This window comes from Melanerpes formicivorus, unplaced genomic scaffold (assembly GCF_026170545.1).
Source record: "Melanerpes formicivorus ecotype bairdi unplaced genomic scaffold, bMelFor1.0.p_v2 SCAF_6, whole genome shotgun sequence".
NCBI classification, from domain to species: Eukaryota; Metazoa; Chordata; class Aves; order Piciformes; family Picidae; genus Melanerpes; species Melanerpes formicivorus.
The window spans coordinates 16189354-16211681 of NW_027142358.1; the positions used below are offsets into that span (position 1 = coordinate 16189354).

A 22328-nucleotide genomic window follows, 5' to 3' on the forward strand; every position below is an offset into this window, starting at 1 on the left:
ACACTTTAAACATTTTCAATAATACAGTTTTTCCTACCTCTCCTAATAAAGTTTTCTCAATTCTTCCTTTAACCAGACGGGCAAAATCAGGATCATCATCGTTGTCCAACTGTGCTGTTATAATAGGGGTGCTACAAAGAATAAACACACACACACAGAAGAAATCCTCAGATAGCTTACAGATTGCAGTTTGAATTACAGTTTGTCTGTGGAATTTTCTAGAGATCATTTAATATGCTAAAGAGACCTTCAGCTTCCTCAGGTACATTAAAAAAATTGTTTATGTAGAAAACCATATATACACAAGATTGTAAAAGAATAAACTAGAGACTCTTTCCATACACTAGTCTAGCATTATTTTAAGTATAGCTTCATGGATACCTAGTAGTAGGCATGCTTTAACTACCACTAAACACTAGAAAGTTTTGCAATATAAACTTAGCAACCAATTCATTTGATTTCCAGAAAAATAAAAACATCCTTTCTCTAGCTTCAAGTATCATGGTTGGACAGACATTACATTTTTCCTGTTTCTGTATTCCATGGATTCAATGTTATTTAGTATATTACTGAGAACAGGGAAATGCTATCACAGACTGCAAGTTTATCCATCAAGTTTCACTTAAGCAAAGGGAAAAAAACCCCAACATAAGTACCTAATGGCCTTTGAAGCATTAATGATTTCTTTGATCCTTGGCACACCTAAAGTAATGTTCATTGAAGCAACACCAGCAAAATGGAAAGTCTTCAGAGTCATCTGTGTGCCAGGCTCACCAATACTCTGTGCACAAAGAGCTCCTACTGCAGAACCAGGCTCCATCTGTGCCCTGATGGAGAAATTTCATTTTAAAAAAATACGGAAAGAGACACATAACTCAAAAAAGTATAAAATGCTAAGCAAGCAAAGAAAGAAATTGTTCTGGTATATGTGAGAAGTTTTTAATGTATTTTTTTTAAATAAACATATAGAGGAGATGTTAAAAGGTCACCAATACTCAAGACACCGGTCTCATGCAAATGAAGAAGATATCCCATTATGCAGGCATTCCACAGATCCACTGTAACATCCTTAACAGAAAACAACACACTTCTTTCTAAGCATTAAGCTGTAGGTTCAAGATTCCCTATTCAGGAAAATTCCACAAACTAATATTTCCAAAACTACCCTTTTATGTTTTAGCATGAGAGAGCTTTATTAAGTCTTCTTTAAGAAATTACTATGCAGATTGGTTTTTATTCAGAACAAAATCCTGGTTTTCAACTTATTCGTAAGTCCTATAATGATGACTTACTTTCCTTTCAAGTTCTGCCTGTAATGGGCTCATTCACACATTTGCCCATTTCTAAACTTTCTATACTTTGAAAACTGGTTGTCCTTACAGCACAAAAAATGAAGAGCACTACGCTGCTTTAAATTGTCAACAGATTATAAGAAATGAAAATGTCCACACCATCACTATCTTGCTAGAGAGTGACAAAGCCCTGATCAAACAAAAGACATCTACAAGTACATAATAGATTCAAGGACATGTTAGCATGAAGTGCAATGTAAGTCTTCAGACTGTGTACATCAAGAATGATTGACAAGATTCACATGGATTTCAGAGTGATCTATAAAAACATTATTTTGCATGGACTCCTTGGAGGTTTGGAACACTCTCCTGCAATATGGGGAGGAAGGGCACAATGCTGTCTTTGACAAGCCCACCTGTAGATGACAATGTCTTTATTTGATAGGAATTTTTTTTTAATTTTTGCATTCTACCTTTGTCTTGCAATGTTTACATAATTTGGGCCAACTATTTCTTATTCTTTATTTGTACTGCATTCAGAACAGAACCAATGTTCACAGAAACAAACTGCAAAATAGGCTCCTGGACTGCAAACAAAGCAAGCGGCAGGAGTAGGGATAAATTGAGAGGAAAAACAGGTTAAATATTCACCTCATATATTTGTCCCTACAAGTCTCTAGAAACTTCTCTAGTTGTGTTGGAGTAATCCTATCCAACTGATACAAAACTCGTGGCTGAAAAGAGAAAAAAAAGAGTTAGAAAGGCAATAGCTTATGAAGACTTAAAATAACTACATAATTACCCCTTGAAATGATTTACCTCTGTTGTGCCATTGTCATTAATACCATACTTGTCCCTAGTTTTTTTTATCTTCTCAGAAACACCTTTGATGAACTTTTTAATTTCCTGAAATTACATTAAAACAACAGTAAGTAAAGATATGGTCTTCATACTGAAGTCCTCAACAGTTAGTGGCTCAGAGCTTCAAACAGAATGTTTACAGTAAAAAATCTGTACTAAATCAACAATGCACAACATGGAGAGGGGAACGTCAAAACTTAGGACACAAAGGGACACTAGAATTTAGCAAACCAGATTGACTCTTATGTAACTACCAATTAGCAGCAGTACCTGAGGAACACAGTCCACATTGAATAAAAGCATCTTTCCTGAGCACACTCTGAAAACCAGTGACTTGACTTTGGTTGATCCTTCTTTCCCTCCCATCACTTAGTGAAACTGACTAAACCCAATCTCTGTATACTGACACAAACACACACTTATTCATTTCTCTGCCATCAAAATAACTCAGAAGTCAGTGAAGTGTGGCATAAGAAGAATTATATAAAGGACACCTGCTGGATAGATTTCAGAGATTTGTGATATCTTTTATTGGAAGAGGTAAAAGAACCCAACAGTCTCAAAATTGATATATACAAGTCAGTTGCTACCTAACAGTGAAGTAACCCCTCTGCTGTGGACAGATCATGAAGGTAACTACATGTAACCATGTAACATGTAGTAGTATCTAAGCCTTTCACTCTCTTCACAGGTTTACCCAAAGCAGTTTTAGCATTCTTTACTGAAGAATAAATTGAAACAATACTGCAAGGAAAGTATTCAACATTTCTTTGAAACATCATTCAGGCACTATGCTTTGGATGCAGATATGCACACTAGAAGTCATGATACAGAAGGTCTATGATTAAACTTATCCATGAAAGGGGACTCAGTGCAAGTCATAGGTCAGACTTGATGATCTTGAAGGTCTTTTCTAACCTGGTTAATTTAATCCTATCCTATCCTACCTTATCCTATCCTATCCTAGACCATAACACAAGCTTATCAAAACCAAAACATAAACAAAAAGCAAGAGGAAATCCTTCCAATCCATTTCAACAATGGCCTAGGAAAGGAGTAAATAGTTTTATTTTTAGCATTCTTTTAAACCCTTTCTGTCCCATTAGCCCTGCCTGACAACCAGGATGATGATTATACAGTATCACCTGTTCTTCACACTGTACTGGACTCCTTCCAACCACTACCACAGCTAGACACTGAAAATTACTTGCTATTTTTAAATTTGTTTTAAACACCTGAATTCATCAACACTAGTACACCACTTCTATTACAACCTAACAGAATCCTCAGGTTCTCTGACATTTAATGGTATTTTCTGACAAGATATTTATTTTCTGTGAATATTAGAACAAAGTTCAAATCAAAGAACTGACAACAGAAGTGTGCTTCTGGAACAGATGCTTCAAGTTGTTTCCCTGCTTAGATGCTTTCACGTGTTTCTGCCCCTTTTGCCATTAATTATTTTGTCATTTTAAAGGTTTTTTTTCACTCTGAAGTCTTTGCATAAAACTCATAATTCTATTTATTTCCTAAAATAAGTGTTGAGTAATAACGTGGTATTGCAAAAATTAATTTTCTTAGTACAGATACATTAAAAAAAGAAGGAATATTTTCAGGACTTGCAGAAGATCACCCAGAATATCTGATCTGGAGAAGAAAAACTATTAAGCAGAGATCTTAACAAGTAATTCCATCTTGAAAGTTGTTTCTTTTGTGGAGAGGTAGGAAAGGAGGAACCAAAGAGGAAGAAGACACTAACTTCCTCCAGTACACTGAAGACTAAGTTCTTAGAAGAAGTTGATCTACTCACATAAAACCAGGGGACAGTAATACCAAACCACACGACCAGTACCACCTCCTCATGACATGAAGAAAGGGCAGACTTAAGACCAAAACAGCATAGGATGGCAAATAGCATTATGGCAAAGTACTTCTTAGTCAACTTTTCCTCTTTCACAGTCCCCGAGTACAAAACTCTTCAAAACCATTTTAAATCCTCCAGTCATTATATATCATCCTGAATTTTAAAAATAAGCTACTGAAATCCTACATTATTTCCAGGCAGTGGAACAAAGACAGAAAGGTGAGAATTAAAAGGTGTATCTCTGAAGAGATTTATTTTCATTGTCAAAAGTTTTATTCATGCACAAGAACACACCTATCCCTCTCAGTTTTCAATGATCTGTTGGCAGTTTAGCCAAACTATGAATTAATTTATGTTACCAATAGGAAGAAAACATAGCTCACTTTTTGCTGAGCCTATCTTTATGGAGCTATCCTCATCCACATAACACTGTCCTCTAAGAGCATGACTATGTAACTTCCAGGGTGAGCTCAAGAAGCCATTAGTTTTTTCACACAGTTTAAAGCTATGAAATCTTTTAGTCTTGACCTATTAAACAAAAAGGCACCAAACTGACTCAGTAAGCTCTGGCTCACCATGGGCCTTGTTAGCTCCTACAGAGACCATGTTCAGTCAGAATAGCAGTTCAGTGCAAAAAGCCTGGCCATGCAGGCATTTGCATCATGTTTCCCAGCACTGAAGCTAGTGCACCATTTACACACCTGTATTGTAATTTAACAAGCAGTAATGTATATATGCTAGTCAGTTACTTTAGCACTGTACACACACATCTTTAGCTAGAAAGCACTAACATTAATGCTCACACAGTGCAAACACATGCTACAATTACCTCATTATATTTTTCATAACCTGTCTCAGTTAATGTCTTCAAGGATGAACAGAAAAAAAAAAAAAGAGAAAAGGAAAGAGGAAAATGTAACAGCATCTGAACTTTAAAATCTTAAACTAATTACCATTAAAGTGATGTGCTTCCATAATAAGTAGCAATCATTCAGATATTCCTGATATGATTAAAAAGATGTACACCTCAAAGAACTCGAAGCTTCATCTCTAAACTGTAGTATTAGTGTATTGCATATTTTTTCCTTCAGAGATGCAGTTAAGATTTACAACACATTTCAAGAATGGATATGATTGGTTTTTTATAACTAGCAATGGAGTTGCAAATCAGGTGTATATACTACTGCTACTAGTCTTGTTACCTACTGCTCTGAAGCACTCTGATCTATTTAAAAGCAACCTTTCAAATGCAGTTCACTAAATTCAGGTTGCTCTCATCACTGCCAGTAATCAGGAAGTTCATCAAGGTAACAACTTTGTGTCCAGAGGCTGGTTAATTCTGCAGTTTTTATCCCTGCCTCCCAAAGCAGCCTTAGGTGTACCAGCCCTCATGAATATTAAAATGGATTAATACTCTTTCAAACAAACTGACTTTTACAAATCAAACTTCAAGCAATCATGTCAATGTTCACTCATCCTTCAACAGGCAAGTACTCCCCAGAAGATAAGCCCTGTCCAGCAAAGCACTTCCTATGACAGGATTTTTTTTTTGCTGGATTAATAACATAAGAAAGCAGGGTAAGCAGGTGTAAAGCCTATGGCTTGTGTTTCTATTACAGGAAAATAAGCAAATGAGCGAACACAGTTATTCAGACAGGTGATGACATCAAGACATATGCATAATGGAATATAAGACACAGTCCTAGTGTCTTCTTACACAGAGTCACTGAGTATCAATTAATTTCTGATGTCCCAAAGGAAGCATATAATTACTGTACCATCTTGCTACAGAGAGAAATTCTAGCAAGATCTCTCAGACCAGTGGCACCTTCTACTCAAAAATCACTACATTTTTTTCTCATTTCTGAAGTTCCTGTGGTGAGCACCAACAAACTGTACAGAATGTATTACTGAACATACTAATGCATAAAATTCAGCCACTGTTCCTACAGATTGTAAGACTGTTTATTTTAGTTTCCTTGATTTATAAGGAAAAGTTAATCATACTGTGATGAGGAATTGAGATAATTACCTGCAGAAAACTGTCTTGGCAGCAAAGAAATTCATTCTTCTTCATAATAGACTCGGATGTTAACACCAATTCATTTTTACTAAGGGCTGGTTCACTTCGGCATGGATACACAGCCTTAAGAGAAAAGAAATTATTTCTTCACACAAAACATAAGGACATAAACTTCATTATAATGACAAAGAAAACAGATACACGTAATTGATTAACTACTCTTCAGTTTTGGTGGGGGTTTTGGTTGCTTGTGTTTTCTGAGATTTGTTTTATTTCTGTGACTTGTTTTATTTAATATATAGTACCAGGCTATTTTGAATAGAAGGTCCACACACGATTCTGCTCATGTAAATCTGAAGTTGTATACACACACACTTCTCTAATCCTGGCAATTTATTACATTCAAATAGCAGAATGTGAACAGTCATCTCAGCAAAAGGCTTTTAGCTTTCAGGACAGGGGGAGATCAATGAACAAGCAAACTGCAAAAGCCAAACAACTCTATTCTTCAATCTTCACAGCATATTCAGAATTATCTATCAGTTCTCTGGCCTAAGAAGCAGTTCGACACCAAAAATATGCATGTTTTGGCTTAGTAAGGAATTAATGTAATCCAAGTCCAATCTATTACCCAACCAAACCAGCAGTAATTTCTCTAGTGAGTTGGCTATTAGGCCTTTTAGGGCCCTTCTGCATCTAAACACAGAATAAACTTCTGTTTTTCACAGCTTACAGTTTGGTCCTAGTTGCTCTGTTCTAATGTAAAAAAAAAAAATCTGTAAAGCATGATCACTCAAAAGGATAATTTCAAAATAAGTTCTTCAATTGCAACAATTCTCCCCATAATTTATTACTTCCTCCAACATGCTTATTAACAATCTTTTCATATTCAACAAAGATTTCAGTGACCCTTACTCTGATATTGTCTAGAACTCTCTTGAATTCCAGTGGTTCATCCTTCCCTTCCATGGCTGCAGGATCCAAACCATCTCCTCCATAAATAAACTGTATAATGTCACCAGTAGAACTTCTGACTGTCAAATCATACTGTGAACAAAGATCTTCAAGTGATTTTACTAGTCGCCTCTGAAGGAAAGAAAAATACATATAAAATAATTAAGTGTGAAAGGAAAGTAAATTGGATCTCTTAAAATAAAAATAGCTATTGTTTACAAAAAAGTAAAGAATCACCAAGGTTGGAAGAGACCTCAAAGATCATCGAGTCCAACCTGTCACCACAGACCTCATGACTAAACCATGGCACCAAGTGCCATGTCCAATGCCCTCTTGAACACCTCCAGGGACAGTGACTCCACCACCTCCCTGGGCAGCCCATTCCAATGGCTAATGACTCCCTCAGTGAAGAACTTTCTCCTCACCTCCAGCCTAAACTTCCCCTGGCGCAGCTTGAGACTGTGTCCTCTTGTTCGGGTGCTGGTTCCTTGAGAGAAGAGACCAACCCCCTCCTGGCTACAACCTCCATTCAGGTAGTTGTAGACAGCAATGAGGTCTGCCCTGAGCCTCCTCTTCTCCAGGCTAAACAATCCCAGCTCCCTCAGCCTCTCCTCAGAGGGCTTGTGCTCAAGGCCTCTCACCAGCCTCGTTGCCCTTCCCTGGACACGTTCAAGTGTCTCAATGTCCTTCCTAAACTGAGGGCTTGTGTTCCAAGCTTCTCACCAACTTTGTTGCCTTTCTCTGGACATGCTCCAGCAAGTCAACATCCTTCCTAAACTGAGGAGCCCAGAAGTGGACACAGTACTCAAGGTGTGGCCTAACCAGTGCAGAGTACAGGGGCACAATGACTTCCCTGCTCCTGCTTGCCACACTGTTCTTGATGCAGCCTAGGATGCCATTGGCCTTCTTGGCCACCTGGGCACACTGTTGGCTCATGCTTAGGCAGCTGTCAATCAGCACCCCCAGGTCCCTTTCTGTTTGGCAGCTCTCCAGCCACTCTGACCCCAGCCTGTATGCAACCCCTCTGCATGGGGTTGTTGTGGTCAAACTGCAGCACCTGGCACTTGGACTTGTTGAATGACATCCCATTGGATTCTGCCCATCTGTCCAGTCAGTCGAGGTCCCTCTGAAGAGCCTTTCTACCCTCTAACTGACCAACATCTGCTCCCAACTTGGTGTTATCTGCAGATTTACTGATGACTGACTCGATCCCCTCATCCAGATCATCAATGAAGATATTAAAGAGCATGGGGCCCAGCACTGATCCCTGAGGCACACCACCAGTGACTGGCCGCCAGCTGGATGCGGTGCCATTCACCACCACTCTCTGGGCTCGGCCCTCCAGCCAGTTTCTAACCCAGCACAGAGTGCTGCTGTCCAAGCCACGGGCTGACAGCTTGGCCAGGAGTTTGCTGTGGGGAACAGTGTCAAAGGCCTTGCTGAAATCCAGGTAGACAACATCCACAGCCTTCCCCACATCCACCAGGCAGGTCACCTGATCACAGAAGGAGATCAGGTTGAAGAGGCAGGATCTGCCCTTCCTGATTAATGTTGGCTGGACCTGAGCCCTTGGCCATCCTTCAGGTTAACAGTTATTGCCACCAAGATAATCTGCTCCATCATTTTCCCTGGCACTGAGGTCAGGCTGACAGGCCTGTAGTTTCCAGGTTCCTCCATCCAACCTTTCTTGTGGATGGGGATCACGTTGGCCAGCTTCCAGTCATCCGGGACGTGCACATAAAGAAATATACTCCTTTTATAAGGCTGATAAAACCCCAACTCCACTGCCACTTACCTGCATATACCCAGTTTCAGCTGTTTTTACAGCTGTGTCAACCAGACCTTCTCGACCAGCCATTGTATGAAAAAAAAATTCAGTGGGAGTCAATCCAGAATAGAAGCTATTAGCAACAAACCCCTTTGCAGCTGGGAGCTATGGAGAAGAGCAGGGAAAAACAAGGTACATTCAATGTACATTTAATATACATGTTATCAAAAAAAGGATTGTATGTCATCTAAATTCTTTCAGATTCCTAACAAATACATACCCAAACACAGAGCAACCGTTTCAGCTGCATTTAGCTTTGAAGTTCAATGTTTGTAATGTAGATCTGAACAAAGATTTCAAAACCCCTGCTTTGCTCTTCTGAACTAAACCCTCCTGCAAGCCTTGTCATGCTTCTAGTCATTCCTTGCAAGCACTACACCAACTACTAACACTTCAGCCTTCCTTAAAGTTGCAGAAATTGAAAGGGTGATATGAATGTTCATTTTGCAATAGTGTAACAAAGGTATTTGCAGTGCTGAAAACTAAAGAATCCAGAAAAAAATATGAATGGATGCATACCAAACTAATTATTTTTAACTGTTTGCTCACACCTGAGAAGAGCTCTTGCCAAAAGAACTTTATGCAGACATTGCTTTAAGTCTAGTAACACAAACCTGCCTCCATGATCACATAGAATAACATATAGCCTACAAAGAGGTTCATCTTAGACTACATTGTACTGTTATTTAACTAAATCAGCACAAAAGCTCTAGTTAAAATTCACATTTTCCTTTCTCACCGAACCTATGAAGTATTTTTAATTCTTTAATTTCTTCGGAACAGAAAAGATTTTACATTACATAACTCAGAAACTGAAATTTAGTGACATTGACATTTAGTGACAAATGACAAATGCAAGTGCCACGGCTACCATCTGACACAAGCTAACACACTAACAAGATTGATGGCTGGTGCATAGAATCTTCTCTTCCCATCATTACATGTCAGATCACAGTTTAAAAAATTAACTAATCTCACTGAATTACATTAACAAGTGATTGAGACTTCTAATTGCTTTATGTAAAACAGAATTCAAACACAGAACGTTCAAGGTAACCCATGATGTCTGTCTATTCTAGTGAGGAAAAAAGAATAATCTAACAGACAGGCTTGAGAATAGTTTATCTGGCACATTTCAGCTCTCTGAATACACATCCAGCAGTTGTCCTGAAGAGTCTTAGTGCAGTGAAACAGAATGCAAGAGAAACTGAGAAATATTTTTTAGAACACTTAAGAGAATTAAAAATGTAGAATCAGACCTATTTCAATTTTACTAAATGAGAAAAGGCTGAACAAGGCTTAGATGTAGAAATTTAAGCTAACTAGACATCCTGTGGCAATTCACAACACTACACAAATGACATCCAGAAGTGATTTCTTTACAGTAAATTTCTTTGCAGTATTATAAACATACAGAATTACCTTGGAATGCTTCTCAAAGTGAGGCAAGGATCTGTTCTCGAATCCATCAGGAACTCGGGACCCACTGATAGCCTGCTGACCTACACAAGCAATCATCTGGGATATATTAATGAAGGAGCCTGAAAAGAATGAAAACAAACAAACAAAAGAAATGGTCACTCATAAATGTGGAATATCCTCTGATGAGCTGGCTTCACTTCTATGAAGATCTATTATTTGGCTTTGTAATTTGTCACAATTGCATTTAGAACTTCAGCAGTTAAAGCTTTTCTGTTACTTCTCCTGTAAATTTCAGCATTTCTGCAGAGTGACAACTAAGTTAGTCTATGATACAGCTAAAAAATAGTTTACAGAAATTTTTTTTTGGTCATAAACATTCATGACACCACTATTTGACTACTCCTTGTATCATCTTTTTGTAGTATGGACTGTGTTTTATACAATCGCTTCACAATTTCTTCAACAAACGCATTTTAACCATGTTTCTAATGAAGGGTTCAGTGTCTATGAATATTCCTAAAAGAAATTCAGTCTTGAGAATTAAATCATTAATTCAGAAGTTTTATTTGATGAACATGTTTGCAAACAGTACCTTCCCCCCCCAAAATTATGCACTTAAGATTTCAGTATTTCTTTAGGAGTACAGTATGCCATGCTGAGGCTTTCCACACTTCATTCGAGACAGATAAATAAAGACAGAGTTATATGATTACTTCAGATTCTCAAAGGATATGAATTTGAATATAACCCAAATATTTACTACACTGGTGATTCTTCAGAAACAAAGCAGCAAAGATGGCTTTAAACACACTAGTGTCAATTCTTAATTTATCATTTACAGTTGATTTTTGTATGTGATACTTTTTACTGATGAATGAATAAGTTTTAAGAACTATACCCAACCCCTACTTAGTGAGAAGAGTAGAATAAGCAATAAAGATAGAATAGTAATTTTGAGAACAGTGGTGGTGTAAGCTTTCTACTTTGAAGCTTAGCTATCCCTACCTTTAGAACCACAAAGAGCCATGATAAGGGGACTGTTGCTCTTGTCCAGTTCTCTCAGACAGGCACTGCCAGCGTGATCTCTGATAACAGAGAGTTCTTTAAGGATTAAGGCCTGAAATCCAAGATTTCAGAGATTCAGCACTCATGAAAAACACAATGCACAAACAGTTCTCTATCACTTCAGTAGCCAAAAGAATTTAAAGTATCATAAAGAAAACAAGACATCACTTTGGGCAAAACATAACTTTAACCTAAAAAGTTGGCTGCACAAGAAGTCTTAGTTGCGGTAAGACAGGGATAGCCAGTGACATGATAACCTCTTCTGTGAGCAGCCAGACTGTCACTTCAAACTGGAAAACTATGCCAGTACTCCACCATAAGGTGGGATCTTCCGGTTGGTTCTAGTTGGATTTTTTTTTTCTTTCTACTTATTTAAAGGTAAAAACTAGATGTTGTCCAGCCAAGAAGACAAATGAAACCACTGAAGACAATGAAAAGAGTATTTTTCAGCTGGCTTCATTAGGTCTCTAATAAGCTTTTGGGCAACATTCACTACTCCCTGTGGCAATTCCTGCAGGAAAAAGGTTTTTTACCCAGCATAACCCAAGTCTGCTTAACATTTTCCTCCCAATAAAGGGCAAGCAAGCACTTCCATATGAACTGATCTGAAGCAATGCTTCGCTTCTTGGATTAGGTTCTTCACTGTTACCATTATTTATTAACTAAGCAAATACTGATAAATATAATTAATCCCATTTACCTGCATAATTTTATTCTTTTATATGTCACCCCAATACATTCAGCCTGGAGGACGGGAGGATCTCAGTTTAGTATTTAGCTAATGCTTTTAGATGCATATGAGTAGCTAGATATTAAGCCTGAACAGAATCAGTTCAAATTGTGTCTCTATGGGCCCCATTTATTCTATTTGCTCATATTTTTCAGTTTCAGAAGACAACTTTGAACTTCACAGTTTTCATGAATATACTCCAAAATTATACTGATAACAATTACAAATTTTACCTCTAGTGTCTCCTCTGCAGTACAACCAGGCTGCTGCTGTAGCTTGCCAGTGTTCAGAGCTTCTATATACTCATCACATTTCTTATAGCCAGCATTTAGGAGCTCATACTTAGCTTTTAGCAGACCCTGCCCAGGTGTTACATCACCAATTCCAATTGAAAACCCACGGTTAGCTGGTATTTAAGAAAAAAAGAAATAAAATATTGATAGCTCAATCTCATATAGGTAAAACAAATTAAACCTAGGAAATGTTACCATTGCAAACTTTGTTATTTCCTTCCATTATGTGATTATGATAAGCACAATCAGCTGTTTCACCACTCATGTCAGCTCACAACTAGCTTTGTTTGGTTTTTAAGCACAGTCCATATTTGAAGCAAAAAATCTTTAAGGAAAGGGACTTACAAAGATAGACAGGAGCAAGTCTGGCTAGTCGTGACATGGCATCTGCAGCTTCTACCTGTCCCCAGTCTCTCAGCAAGATGTAGAAGATATTGTTCTTGGATCCTGAGCCTAAGGTTCCTTTGTCCATGCTGCCACTCATTAACTCACTGTTTTGAATTGTAACATCTAGAAATAAAAAGGCAAAAAAAAAAATTAATTGGTTTTCTAAAACATTATCTAAACTCCAGCCATCTGTTATGAACTAAATTTTCAACTCAGAGTTCTGTTCAGGAAAAGAACAAACCCCAAATACATGTTTAATGTATCGGTGTAAGTGCATGAGAAACTATGTAAGCGGAACAGCTTACGACCTGAGATTAACAATTTAAGCTAAAACATATTCCCCTTCCTCCTTTGAAAGTGAACTGCATCCACTTCAGTACTTGTGAGGAACACTGTGAATAATTATTTTCGTTTAAAAAATTAAACTCAGCTTCATCCATTAGAATAAAGTCTTCAATCTTATGTGCTGGACTCAGATGTCTATTTTAATTACAAGTAACATTACCATAGTAATCTCCATCTTGCCTGTAGGTCTGTACAGATTACCTCTTTTAGATTACTTTCTTTTGTTTTCATCAGGAACTTTCAATTTCAAGCACTGAATCTTCTTTGTAAGTTATTTCCTTTAACCAATTTAAAAGTATCTTCTGTACATGAACATTAGATGTATTTTCTAAGAGAACAGTACAATGTATCTTCATCCTCAACTGCATTATGCATGTTTCAAAGAACTGGCTTATGTAGATGGATCAAATTTAAGTGGATCTCAATCTTTTTGAACCCCAAGTCACTGCTTTGTCACTTATTATATACAATCAAAATACGATACCAGGATTTCCCGAGACTATGAAGAATTTGCAGAAAACTTTCTGAAGCAAATTACTGTTGCTTTGGAAATTAAGTTTCTTCAGAGAACTAAACAGAGCCACTAATGAAATTAAAAAGTTTTCTGCAACACCTGCTACTGCTGAACTCCTACATGCCTATGTTCACACTTAGGGACAGGCTGAAAGCTATTGTGCTACCATGTTTATGACCAAATTCGCAACCAGAGAGTAGTCCTGTGTTCTAAAGAAATTGATGAGTCTACTGTAGCATAGATCTGAGTCCTAACTGGCAAATTCTCACAGCAACATTGTGTGACAGAATTACTGTATGTCAGTGGCTCCTTCTAGGTTCCTTGATTCCCACTTTTGAGTGGCAAGGAACTGAGCTAATCCTTCCTTCTCAGGTTATCATCCAGTTGCTACCACATGAATGTTAAATAAGGAAAGCCTTGCTTATCTCCTACAACCTCCCAACACTGATGCTTTATATTCAAGTTGCCACTGACTTTTCTAACCGGTAGAATACAGATGGTTTGATATTCTAGGGATTCCTATCTTCCCTACATATCCTAACTCCTTTCACTATTTAACTTCTAATCCCTCTATCAGTACTCTCTCTTAAGACACTGAATTGCCCTCTGCACAACCACTTCCCAAGCTTCTTAATTTTTATCTTTCTCACCTTCAAACACAGAAAGCCTAAAATCATACACAAGAAAATATGCAAGTATTCTCGTTGGTGTTCAGTATGAATTTCACTTTTGAGAAAAATGGCACAATTTTATTTTTCATTTCAAGAACACCTATGTGAAGTAAACTGAGCTTATCAGCAACAAAGTCAACAAAAATTAGCTACAATTTCTTTGAAGGCTTCCAAAACACAGCTAGAAATGTCACTCACAAGAGTCATTGTAACATAGGTCTTCTCCTTTACCACAATACTGCTTGCCCTTGGTTCGTAGATTTGCTTTCACAGGACAGTCATCACTGGGTTTGAGAATTAGACTGAAAACCTGTTTTCCTGTCCAGAGTGTTACAGGCTTAGAGAAACAAATGGACAAAAAATTAGAATTACAGAGCCTATGCTACAACTACAGAAAAACAGCAAGCAAGAACTTGGTTGTAAAATTGTTCATATTCTATAGAGCACCTTTCTGTACTGATCTTTACACTTAGAAGTGCCTAGCAGTATTCCTTTGAATAGCTAAATATTATGCACTCCTACAGATATAAAACCACTGACTGCTGAATGGTTATCCTTTACAACGGGTATGTTCATGCATTTAGAGATTATGCTGCTGTCATTTTATTTCTTGAAGAGATTGTAACATTTATAATTCCTTCTTTATGTAATGCCTTTGGTTTAAATTTTTAGAAGTTTAAAGATTCATGTAATCATGTACTTCCCTCAGCTGTAGTTAAATGTAAGTAACCGTCACAGATCGTGCTAAAATTATTAATTTGGAGTGAAGAATCACTGCTCTTGGCTATTAGCAAAAGTTACAAAACTCACATAGGATATTGTCCATAAATGCTCTGACCTTGCTTTAAATTAGTTTTTTTCACTAGCATGTCAATTTAACTCCCTGAATTTCCCTAACATTTCACTTACTATTTTGAAATTGAGTGTTTAAAAACTGTATACACCAAACTGTGTACACTAATATGTAACAGCAAAACAGTACTTAAATTTGCAAACATACCAAACTGTCTCCAAACAATACTGTTTCCCACAAATACAAAAAATTAATCAGACACCCTTAAATGCCTGGGAATAAAGGCTTAACAGACCACAGTCTAACAAATGATACTATAGCTCTCCTCAAGTTTGTGGCAAATAGACAAATATTCTGCCCTTCACTGTAAATATTTTGTGTACGTGACATAACAAAGGAAACAACAAAACCAAACCACTCAACACTGCAGGGTTAACAAACTATTTGCCAGGTTTAATATCTTCACTGAAACCTAGAACTGTTCAGCATTTCTGTAAATTAGTTGAGGGCACCCAGGCAATAACATAGTTCCTCTACTTAGCCCCATTATCAGCCTGCACAGCAAGTAACAGGCTCGTTGCTAAGAAGGATCTATCTTCTACTGACCACTAAGAGACAAAAGTAGTCTATCACATAGTAGCAGAGTAGCAGCAAAGCTATGTTTGAACCCTAAAGGAACCCTTGTACCTGAACTCTGTTCAGCATCACAAACTATCAAACAGCTTCTGCATAGCTTCGATGCTGAATTCTGATCCCTGCACTTCACAGTTTATGAATACAACATCTCATACAAAACTAAGGTCAGAAAAAACAAGAACTGTCTCTACCAAGAACATCATTGGGTCAAGAATGCAGCAGAGGAAGGCTTAATAACATTAAAATATAATTTGACACACCTTCAGAATTGCTGGAGGTGGAAGACGAACTTTAATCTTTTCATCCTTGCCCACCAGGATAGAAGCAATAATCTGACAGGCTTTAGCACGATCAAAAAAGGTATCTTTTAATGTGAGAAGGTAGGCACCTAGAATGAAAAAAAATTGTGACAGATCAAAATGAGATAAAATTTAAAACCTATTGCATATTCAACATCAATGATTTAATTCTAATACTAGATACTTACCATGCAATATGACAGTCATTTAGACAGCTCCAGTTATAAATCCTTTCCAGAATCTTAATTGCTCAATACTTAAGTTTCTCAAAATTAGAACCAATGCACTTCTATAATCTACTCCCTCTCACAAACTCTATCCCATAGGTATAAATAATGCCTTGGCATTGCTTTTTGAACAATTACTTTCTTATATTTATTGGGCATTTGCCTAAGGACTAAACTTGAAGACACTTACTGTAGGTTATAACTGATTTTGGATTAATGAATTTAACTCCTGTACTATGATCATAAGCAGTTTACATTGCCTACTTTAACACATACAAAGGTCTCAATCATTCATTTTCTCACTGCAAAAACACTGCAAAAGGTGGTAATTAACAAGTGCAGATACAAAGGCAGACAGCACCAGAAGAGATTCTGAAGATGTTATATTTCAGACTTAGTGGTCTTCCTTTCATGTCACTTTGACATGTGAAAGGAGAAATTTTTTCATTAACACAGAAAAACTCTGGAAAAGAAGCAAGTCATTCTGCAGAAACAACTGTTAAATCACCCAGTTCTAAAGTAAGTTTAGATGCACACACCTGTGAGGAAATCTTGAATAGCAGCAATGAGAGGTTCTCCATTTCTTGGTGTTACCAAGTTTGCTTTTGTCTATATGATACAAGAAACAAACAAGTTACATACTTGAAGAGACTGATACTGTTGTGTTGTTTTTTTTTCAGAAGGAAACTAACCATTTAAGACAGTTATTTTTGCAAAAGAGGTAGAAGCTTATTCTAAATCAAGGTACAGCTGTCTTCAGAATAAACAGAAAAAATAAATTTGGTATTTCAGTTCACTACAGTGCATGCAAATTTGAGAACAGTTACTGGAAATTACACATTCTGTTTCCAAAGCCCAAGTTGCAATCCACTTGGTGCATTTGGTAGGTTACTGTTCAAACAGGACAAGGAAGGGAAGACAAACTAGTTTTGAGAACCTGTGATGGGACAAAAGGGCTTACATACCCACTACAGGGAGCTACTTTCCCTAATGATACATAATACAGCCAGCCACTTGCCCTAGCCCCATTTGCTGATGTCTTATTCATAATACTGCTTCAGTTACTCACCCCCACCTACATAGTGCCCAGTGCCTCCTTTCCAGGATTGTAATGCAGCACAGCCATAAATACAGCAGTCCTAATTCACAATTTTGATAGTGGGGAGTACACAAATATGTATTATACATATTAAGTGGTTCAAACCACTACAGGGGCCTATAAGATGGGAACAACCTTTTTAGCAGAGCTTTTTGTGATGGGACAAGGGGTAACTGAACTAAAAGAGGGGAGATTTATATTAGATACAAGGAAAAATGTCTTTACAATGAGGATGGTGAACCACTGGAGAGGTGGTTGAAGTCCCATACCTAGAAACATGCTGGACAGGGCTCTGAGCAACAGGATCTAGTTAAAGATGTCTCTGTTCACTGTTAAGGGTTGGACTAGGTGTCCTTTAAGGGTCCCTTGCAACCCCAACTAGTCTATGATGCTATAAGATACAAAGCAGCTGTGGCATTTAGTCACCCCGAAGGAGCAAAGTACTAGAAAATATTCAAAGTCATGCTCCTAACCACTTTTACACCACAGATCAATGCCTGGAACCACTGGAGTGCTTTTTATTTACCCTTTCTTCTCCCTCTTTTCTCTGCCCTAAGAGCGTCTTCTGCCTTCTCTAGTAAACTGCCATCTGCAGTGCAAGAACAATATTGTTGCCTCGATTCCAGTTGGTCTGACTGTCCGCAATTGCGGGGGTGTTAGACCAGGAAGCAAAGCATGTACCTGTTTGGTGGCAGAGCCACTTATTTGGTAGCAATCACCAAGGAAAGTCAGGCAGACACATATTAATGACATTTACTTACTTAAAACAACTGAGTTTTCCATGGATCTTAAGTATACTAGGTTACCATTTTGTAACAATCCTAATTCATTCTAAATACAGAGTTTTCAGGCAGCTTCACAGTTGTACATTACTTATACCCAGGAACCTTGATAAGATTTCAGATTTCACATGCAAATTAAGGAATAAAGAACTCAGCTCATCTGAGGTTCCAAACCTACCCCCATCAAAACGAGTGCTTCTGCTTTCGCTTCTTCTGTCTGAGGAAGGTGAAGGTTCATCTCATCTCCATCGAAGTCTGCATTGTATGGTGTACAGACACATTCATTAAATCTGAATGTTCTATGAGGCTTTACTCTTGCCTGGGGAAAAAAATAAAACAAACCAAACAATCGATGCACATGCAGTTGAGCATATTCAGGGATGCACTACCTGCAAGTTAGGATGAGTGTGCACTTACAATGTGAGCCATGATACTCAGCTTATGAAGAGAGGGTTGTCGGTTGAACAGGACTATATCACCATCTATAAGATGTCGCTCCACAATGTCACCAAACTTCAGCTCCTGAGCCATCTTTTCTCGGTTTCCGTATTTCAAGAATCTTAAGAGTAACAAATAACAATGGGCTCAGAAGAAACAAAGTCACAAAAACATAAACACCACTGAAAATCAGTTATGCTTTTAAATGCAAATTCTTCCATCAAATGTTGAAGTAACTGTTCTACAATAACTGGAAGAAAAAAAAATGGTGTGGATTGCATCATTAGACATCATCCCCACCGCTATTTTAAATAATGAATGTGTATGTGACATTAATCTATAGGTATTAGTCACCATGTAAACAAAAAGTCTCTTTATAAAAACAAAGAATGTGTGTCAATTGTATCACAGAGTGTAGGGAGTTTCACTCATATAATATCAAGATTAACTTTCCCAGTAAACATACCCAAAACTGCTTCTTTTCATTCACCACTGCACTACATCCTCTACTTCACACAAGAAAGACTCAGTCATTAAAAAAACCCAAGCAATAAAGCTCTAATTGCAGTTCACTATCATTAGTGTATGCACTTAAGCTTAAACTCCATAGATGATGTAAAAAGAGATTGTACACTACAGCTGAGGAAAAACTGACAATTTTTTTTTGTTACTGTCCTTTGTGAAAGATTACAAAAATAAATTAGTCTGTGTAGACAAAACTGTTTTCACATGGAAGTAAGGACAAGTTGACAGAGAGAAATAAAAAGTGAATCATTTTAGGTAAGCACAATACCTCTTCATCTGTGTGTGCCTTTGCTGTATGAAGTTAGCTCCAGGATGAACATCGGGACCATTACGGACAAGTTTCCTCATAAAATTAATATTTGCTTTGTTCACCTGTTGCATAAAGAGTTCAGTCAGTAACAAATGAAACATGTTTCAGGACTTCTTGTTTTTCAGATGTTATGCTCAACTAACAATCCCCCTCAGCCTCCAACTGCTGAAGAGAACAGGCAGGAATGAAGAGAGGAGGAAAACAGAAGCCAATCTTAAAGCAGAATATTAGAGTGAAATTGAATTAAAAATCTGTGATGTAAATTCAGAAACAAAAATATCAAACCACTCCACACACAGGTACACCAACAAATACATGAAGCTACCCACGAGTTCAAAAAACACCTATCCTCTTGACAGGTTGCTGCTTACACCATGTGCCTACACAGTACTTGCACATATCCAATGCTACAGACTTCATTTACCAGCAGCAGCAGAACTGACAAAGTGTCACTGAATGACATCTAAAACATGAAGCATGACATTAACTCTCTTGTATGGGAAGGCTATAAAGAAGACAACACTGAGGGCCTGTTTAAAAACAAAAAAGAGGAAGAGAGAGCAAGAGAGGGAAGGGGAAAGGGGAAAAAGGGGAAAGGGGGGGGAAGGGGAAGGGGAAGGGGAAGGGGAAGGGGAAGGGGAAGGGGAAGGGGAAGGGGAAGGGGAAGGGGAAGGGGAAGGGGAAGGGGAAGGGGAAGGGGAAGGGGAAGGGGAAGGGGAAGGGGAAGGGGAAGGGGAAGGGGAAGGGGAAGGGGAAGGGGAAGGGGAAGGGGAAAGGGAAGGGGAAAGGGAAGGGGAAAGGGAAGGGGAAAGGGAAGGGGAAAGGGAAGGGGAAAGGGAAGGGGAAAGGGAAGGGGAAAGGGAAGGGGAAAGGGAAGGGGAAAGGGAAGGGGAAAGGGAAGGGGAAAGGGAAGGGGAAAGGGAAGGGGAAAGGGAAGGGGAAAGGGAAGGGGAAAGGGAAGGGGAAAGGGAAAGGGAAAGGGAAAGGGAAAGGGAAAGGGAAAGGGAAAGGGAAAGGGAAAGGGAAAGGGAAAGGGAAAGGGAGAGAAAAGAAGAGGGAGAGAAAAGAAGAGGGAGAGAAAAGAAGAGGGAGAGAAAAGAAGAGGGAGAGAAAAGAAGAGGGAGAGAAAAGAAGAGGGAGAGAAAAGAAGAGGGAGAGAAAAGAAGAGGGAGAGAAAAGAAGAGGGAGAGAAAAGAAGAGGGAGAGAAAAGAAGAGGGAGAGAAAAGAAGAGGGAGAGAAAAGAAGAGGGAGAGAAAAGAAGAGGGAGAGAAAAGAAGAGGGAGAGAAAAGAAGAGGGAGAGAAAAGAAGAGGGAGAGAAAAGAAGAGGGAGAGAAAAGAAGAGGGAGAGAAAAGAAGAGGGAGAGAAAAGAAGAGGGAGAGAAAAGAAGAGGGAGAGAAAAGAAGAGGGAGAGAAAAGAAGAGGGAGAGAAAAGAAGAGGGAGAGAAAAGAAGAGGGAGAGAAAAGAAGAGGGAGAGAAAAGAAGAGGGAGAGAAAAGAAGAGGGAGAGAAAAGAAGAGGGAGAGAAAAGAAGAGGGAGAGAAAAGAAGAGGGAGAGAAAAGAAGAGGGAGAGAAAAGAAGAGGGAGAGAAAAGAAGAGGGAGAGAAAAGAAGAGGGAGAGAAAAGAAGAGGGAGAGAAAAGAAGAGGGAGAGAAAAGAAGAGGGAGAGAAAAGAAGAGGGAGAGAAAAGAAGAGGGAGAGAAAAGAAGAGGGAGAGAAAAGAAGAGGGAGAGAAAAGAAGAGGGAGAGAAAAGAAGGGGGAGAGAAAAGAAGAGGGAGAGAAAAGAAGGGGGAGAGAAAAGAAGGGGGAGAGAAAAGAAGGGGGAGAGAAAAGAAGAGGGAGAGAAAAGAAGAGGGAGAGAAAAGAAAAGGGAGAGAAAAGAAAAGGGAGAGAAAAGAAAAGGGAGAGAAAAGAAAAGGGAGAGAAAAGAAAGAGAAAAGAAAAGAAAGAGAAAAGAAAAGAAAGAGAAAAGAAAAGAAAGAGAAAAGAAAGAGAAAAGAAAAGAAAGAGAAAAGAAAAGAAAGAGAAAAGAAAAGAAAGAGAAAAGAAAAGAAAGAGAAAAGAAAAGAAAGAGAAAAGAAAAGAAAGAGAAAAGAAAAGAAAGAGAAAAGAAAGAGAAAAGAAAAAGAAGGAAAAAAAAAAGAAAAAAAGAAAAAAAAGAAAGGCATAGGAATAGTTTTGGCTCTACACTACTTACCTTTTCAGGAAAGGTTAGTATTTTAGCAACATGAACAGGCACTGCTACTTCATCTATTCTTAAGTTAGGATCAGGTGAAATGACTGTTCTGCCAGAGAAATCAACTCGTTTTCCAGAGAGATTGCCTCTAAACCGACCTAAGAAAATAACCAACGCAGCACATTAGAATGTCTTCAACATACACCACTGAAGCACAAACCAATAGTAGTAAAGAATAGTAACTGCATGTGGCTTAATTAAAAAAAAAAAATAAATTAAATTACTTCCTAGACAAACCTTGCTTTCCCTTAAGTCTCTGAACGAAACCTCTGGTCCATTTTTTAGGTGCCATGTTGAGAGGAATTCCCGAGAGCTCACTATTGATGTATAAAGCACACTGCAGTTGAAGGAAGTCCCAGTCTTCCATGATCATCTGTGTTTTGGCTCCTGATATCCTATGCTAAATCAAAACAATCATCCAGTTCAGAAAACAATACATAAAGATACATATATGAATATAAAATATAAGGCATATTATACTAGCAAAGAATTTTTCTGATATGAATACAACTTTTGTTTTGAAAACAATGTTACAACACCTTCATGCCTTGGAATAAAAAGGCAAGACAACTTCATAACAAGATGCACGTTACCAGATTACAAGCACATTCACAACCCAGAACCCAGTAAAAAACTTTCTTTTGACTAGCATTGGCTTTGGACAAATGCTCACAAAACTAAGTATTAGGTCAAATCTTATTTTTCCCAATATAAATTCACAGACAGAAAAAT

At 38.1% G+C, this 22328-nt stretch overlaps 1 protein-coding gene across 3 annotated transcripts in view; it reads right to left on the reverse strand.

Moving 5' to 3' along the window:
- Positions 1-22328, reverse strand: part of POLR3A (RNA polymerase III subunit A) — a 36200-nt gene that overhangs the window by 8274 nt on the left and 5598 nt on the right. The window contains exons 7-26 of one of the 3 annotated variants that reach the window (XM_068139909.1): positions 21834-21996; positions 21558-21694; positions 19317-19420; positions 18503-18644; positions 18264-18404; positions 16744-16813; positions 15939-16066; positions 14448-14586; positions 12678-12842; positions 12273-12445; positions 11250-11361; positions 10245-10363; positions 8790-8927; positions 6956-7126; positions 6050-6163; positions 4847-4882; positions 2112-2198; positions 1944-2026; positions 657-827; positions 38-131 (exon numbers count right to left, since the gene is read on the reverse strand). In XM_068139909.1, coding sequence (XP_067996010.1) covers positions 38-131; positions 657-827; positions 1944-2026; positions 2112-2198; positions 4847-4882; positions 6050-6163; positions 6956-7126; positions 8790-8927; positions 10245-10363; positions 11250-11361; positions 12273-12445; positions 12678-12842; positions 14448-14586; positions 15939-16066; positions 16744-16813; positions 18264-18404; positions 18503-18644; positions 19317-19420; positions 21558-21694; positions 21834-21996 — 2487 coding nt within the window. The remainder of the gene's footprint in view (positions 1-37; positions 132-656; positions 828-1943; positions 2027-2111; positions 2199-4846; positions 4883-6049; positions 6164-6955; positions 7127-8789; positions 8928-10244; positions 10364-11249; positions 11362-12272; positions 12446-12677; positions 12843-14447; positions 14587-15938; positions 16067-16743; positions 16814-18263; positions 18405-18502; positions 18645-19316; positions 19421-21557; positions 21695-21833; positions 21997-22328) is intronic. The other 2 variants (XM_068139907.1, XM_068139908.1) reach the window with 2 other exon arrangements.